Source organism: Protobothrops mucrosquamatus, unplaced genomic scaffold, assembly GCF_001527695.2.
Source record: "Protobothrops mucrosquamatus isolate PMUCROS unplaced genomic scaffold, P.Mucros_1.0 scaffold10752, whole genome shotgun sequence".
Classification (NCBI taxonomy): Eukaryota; Metazoa; Chordata; class Lepidosauria; order Squamata; family Viperidae; genus Protobothrops; species Protobothrops mucrosquamatus.
In genome coordinates, this window is record NW_015396536.1 from 3840 (window position 1) to 8169 (window position 4330).

General features: G+C 37.3%; 1 protein-coding gene across 1 annotated transcript in view; it reads right to left on the reverse strand.

The window, feature by feature from the left end:
* LOC107301217 (dystonin) overlaps positions 1-4326 on the reverse strand; it is a gene marked incomplete at its 5' end in the record, with an annotated part of 7801 nt that extends 3475 nt beyond the window's left edge. Inside the window, 8 exons of the mRNA XM_015830472.1 lie at positions 229-381; positions 1062-1187; positions 1602-1697; positions 3167-3271; positions 3370-3531; positions 3621-3698; positions 3917-4045; positions 4147-4326. Coding sequence (XP_015685958.1) covers positions 229-381; positions 1062-1187; positions 1602-1697; positions 3167-3271; positions 3370-3531; positions 3621-3698; positions 3917-4045; positions 4147-4326 — 1029 coding nt within the window. The remainder of the gene's footprint in view (positions 1-228; positions 382-1061; positions 1188-1601; positions 1698-3166; positions 3272-3369; positions 3532-3620; positions 3699-3916; positions 4046-4146) is intronic.
* Between the last annotated feature and the right edge of the window lie 4 nt (positions 4327-4330).

Below are 4330 nucleotides of genomic sequence, written 5' to 3' on the forward strand. Positions count from 1 at the left end.
ACTGGAAGTTTTTAAGAAGAGACTGGACAGCCATTTGTCCGAAATGGTATAGGGTTTCCTGCCTGAGCAGGGGGTTGGACTAGATGACCTCCAAGGTCCCTTCCAACTTTACTATTATTATTATTATTATTATTATTATTATTATTATTATTATTATTATTATTATTATTATTATTATTATTATTATTATTATTATTAACTGATTCGAAGATGGTAAAAGCTTCCAACCTCGATCTGTCGATAGTCACAGATGGCCTTAATTGGGATGGACGTTTTTAGGGAATTTTCGGGATTCCTCGGCCTTAGCTGAACTATTGCCTTTGCTCTGCCCACAAGGCCTGCCACGGTGCTCTTGTACTGCAGGAGCTGTTCTTTTTCTTCCTGGATGCCAAATTAAAGAAGAAACATATTGAAAGCAGTTAAAAATTAAGCACCCTTTTCTTGGAAGTGTTTTAGGTTTTCTTGGGGGGTTTTTTTTTTGGTTTGGTTTCTTTTCCAAGATGTAATTCACAAGAGGCACAATCGGGGACATTTTTGACAGCCTTTTCCAAATGGATGATTTGCAGAGATTATTTCCCATTCTCAGGGTTCTCATATGGCTGGAATCCTAGTAACCGTTGTTGCAACACATCAGGAGGGAATCGGTTTAAGGAATGAGGCTTTGTACAATAACTACTATTCTCTAATAATTATAGTCGTATTTGGCAGAAATGACAACAGTTCTTGAACAAGGCAACCTATGATCAATTTGAAATAATTTCACCCAAGTATTTAGGTTTATTCGTTCCAGTTTCAAGAATAATGGTTATTTTGGTCATAGCTTGATTCATACAGGCTGTTTAATAAGCTTCCAATACTGAAAATTAATGAATGCAAACTACCTTTGTTTTTACAGGGAATGCCTCTTCTCAGTTAAAGAAAAGGTTCTGCTAATAGACACTGCACACATGTCTGAGTGTGTGCACATACGCATGCATTCATCCTGGCTAAAGGCATAATATCTTAGAAAGTATTAACACATACTTGAAGAATAAAATCAGCTAACGTATTCACATTCCTACCATAGACTCTTGGATCATATCTTCTAGTTTATGAATGCTGCTGGATCTATCACAATTGTATTTTCGATGTACTGCATCTCGTAAATTCTTCAAGTAATCTAGAGCCTCCTTAGCATCACTGAAAAACTAGAATGAAACAAACTTTTCATTTAATAAGGCACTACTGAAAATATGTTTATTATACATACAGAGAGGGAGGGAGGGAGGGAGGGAGGGAGAGCGAGAGAGAGAGAGTGAGAGAGAGAGATCAAAAGATATCAAAACAGTAATGGTTACTGATTTTTTTTACAAGATTTATATACAATATACTGGACCAGTAGAATCACACTACTGGAATAATATAAAAAATAGTTTCTTTGAAACATCTGACTTAAACAGGTAAAAACTGTATCTTCGTCTTAACACATTTTTCACATCTGTGAATTTTAAACATTCTTCTACACCTGCTTAGCTGAGAACCACATTAAAATTTCCTTCTTGGTAGTATAGCTACAGCTGAAATCTGCAAGCATGTCACAGTATCTTCAATTTAATCCATACCTCAAAATATGCAGTGTTTTCTCTTAAGTGCTGTTCAACACATTGGCAGAGCTGTAAAATCCAGCTCCACTGGGTTTGCATTGCAGCTCGGTAGGCCTGAAGGATACAGAGAGAGATAAAGAACCACGTGTGTCTATGCAACCTCAGCCCCAGTTCTCTCTAACGAGAGAAAGAATATGAATAGATTTCCCCTCCCCCATTCCTAATGCCTTTGTCTCAACTGTATGCAGTAGAACAAAAGCACTCTCTAAAATATAAATTGCTCTACAAAAATAGTAAAACATTTCCTGAAAAGTCAGGTTGACTGCAATTTAGAATCTAAACACCTTGGCTCCAGCTTATATTATTGGACAGTGGCTGCCTGTCAAGTTGGCTAAAACTAGTGACACTCGCTACAGAATCCGGTAGAGCGTATTGTTTAATAACAAGGACAGATCACAAAGATCATCGGCTTCTAGTTTTTAAGTATTGTTGTAGAATATCCATACTGACAGAGATATAGAATCAACTAACCTGTGGTCAGTACTGAAACTCGGAGGTGCCCATATGTGCTAGCTACAGTCTTTGGTTGCAAGAGATTATTCTACAACAGTGTTTCTCAACCTTAGCCAGTTTAAGTTGAGTGGATTTCAATTCCCATGGCCGGCTGAAGAATTCTGGGAGCTGAAATCCACTCTTCTTAAAGTTGCTACGGTTGAAAGTACTGACCTACAGTATATTTCTTAATTCCAGTCCAAAATAAATGTAATGTCCAAGTAAGATCTGTAATAGTATATAATTGTGATGCATAACAGCAATGAAACATTTATAGGGAGAGGCTCCATATTACAAATCAGCAAGAAAAATGCTGCCCCCCCCCCAGGGGTACTAGATTCACTCTTATTCAAACGTTAGATGGTGCTATGGTACTGGAATTGTCCATGGGGAAAAAGAGCGCTCTGCATTCCTTTTTAAGTAACTCAAAACAATCAGCAGTGAAACACAGCCAGTGAGGGCAAGAAATAGAACAGAATACAATAGAAGAAACCAGGAAGAATTCAGGAAGAATTCCTGGGCTAGTTGGAACCCTAAACAGGAGGGCCACGTTTTGTAACCTTGTTTCATTCATTTTAGGACAATAGCAAGGTGTCACGCTGAATTTTAAAGACTAACAAATGCACTGAGTCATAACCTTTCATGCTCAACTAAACGTATACTGCCAGAAAATTTTATGTGCAGCAATGCAGCAATAACACAAAATGGAAAACGGGAACCCAGTCATAAATAGTTATCTGGAGCTCTAATGTGTACAAGATGAAATCAGTGATGCCCGTTATTGACTACCGTTGGAAACAGAAATACAGCAGAGGACTAAACAGGAAATAATGTCACAAGATTGTATATGAATTTTCTCCACGGTTTTCAACAAAAGCTGGGGGGGGGGGGAAGGGCTGGTGTTAGAATAAACACAACAAACATACAACCAACTGAGGAAGGCTGCAATTCTGCAGAAAGTTATTTAAAAGTGTTGCTCTAAATTTGGAATCCTACAAAAAGTGCTTCTAAAGCCAGATTTAATAACCTACCTCAATAGTTAATCTCGCAGGGTGGTTTTCAAAGAGCAATTGTTCTGCTATTTCCTGAACTGATTTAATAACTTCTTCTTTCTGGTCAAGTTCTCTCATCAGATCCTTTCAAATTAAAACAAAAAACAAAAAAGCTTTTGAAACCTGCAGCAAGTAGGAAAGAATACGTTCAGCTTTATTTTTAACACATTACTAAATCTTACGGCATGATATTCCTTTTTCCTTGCTATATTTGTGTTCCTTTCACTCCAGTCGTGTGCAACTTCCTCCTCTTCCTTTTCATTCAACCATATAAGTTCCCGAGTGGCACGTGACACAAAATTGTGAAGGGTGTCAAGGTGTCTTTCCTGATTTCTAGAGGCATTCTTGAGAAGACAAAAAAACAAAGTTTGATTTTGCTTACATTGCCAAGGAACATCCCACTGAGACCTGGACTTCTTGACAATGATCTTACCAAGAGTTTTGCATATTGACTCTCCAGTTTGTGCAATTTTTCTGTATAGCTGAGTTTGAGGGGAGCAGTCATTTGGATCTGGGTAGAACAAACTGGATTAGAGATTTTTTTTAAAGAAAGAAAAGAAAAGCCACCAGACACACAACAGTTAACAGGAGGATTGTGCATTTCTTATTATTCATTTAATTAATATAACAAAGTGATTCTTCTTTAAGCCAAGTGCAGTTATACAACAAGTTAAAACCTATGCATGTTTTTAAAATATGTACAGTCACCAAGGTGTTTTTATGCTGTACCTCACTGATTTTTGCTTCTTTAAGACTTGATTCAAATTCTTCAATAGCTTTGTGAACATTCTTGTGATTTTCAACATGGCTTTCAACACCTGGCAAATCTGATCCCCATTCGGCTCGGTCAAGCTGTACCTGTTAAAGGAATGGTTTAAAAAATTAAACTTGATCCATTGAATAAATAAGAAAAAATGATCAAGTGCAGATGAAGACCATACACAACGTCAAGATGTTACCTGCATTTCATCCACCCATCTTAAGAGGTCCTGGACAAATTTCATATTGACTTCTTCTTCTGTTAAATTCTGATCAATGAAAGCCGATTTCATCAGAGGCTTCCGAATCTGTGTCAATTTGAGTGTTTGAAGTGCACCTGTGTCAACTCCAGTTATGTAGCTTTGAATTAACCGTGGTGGGAAG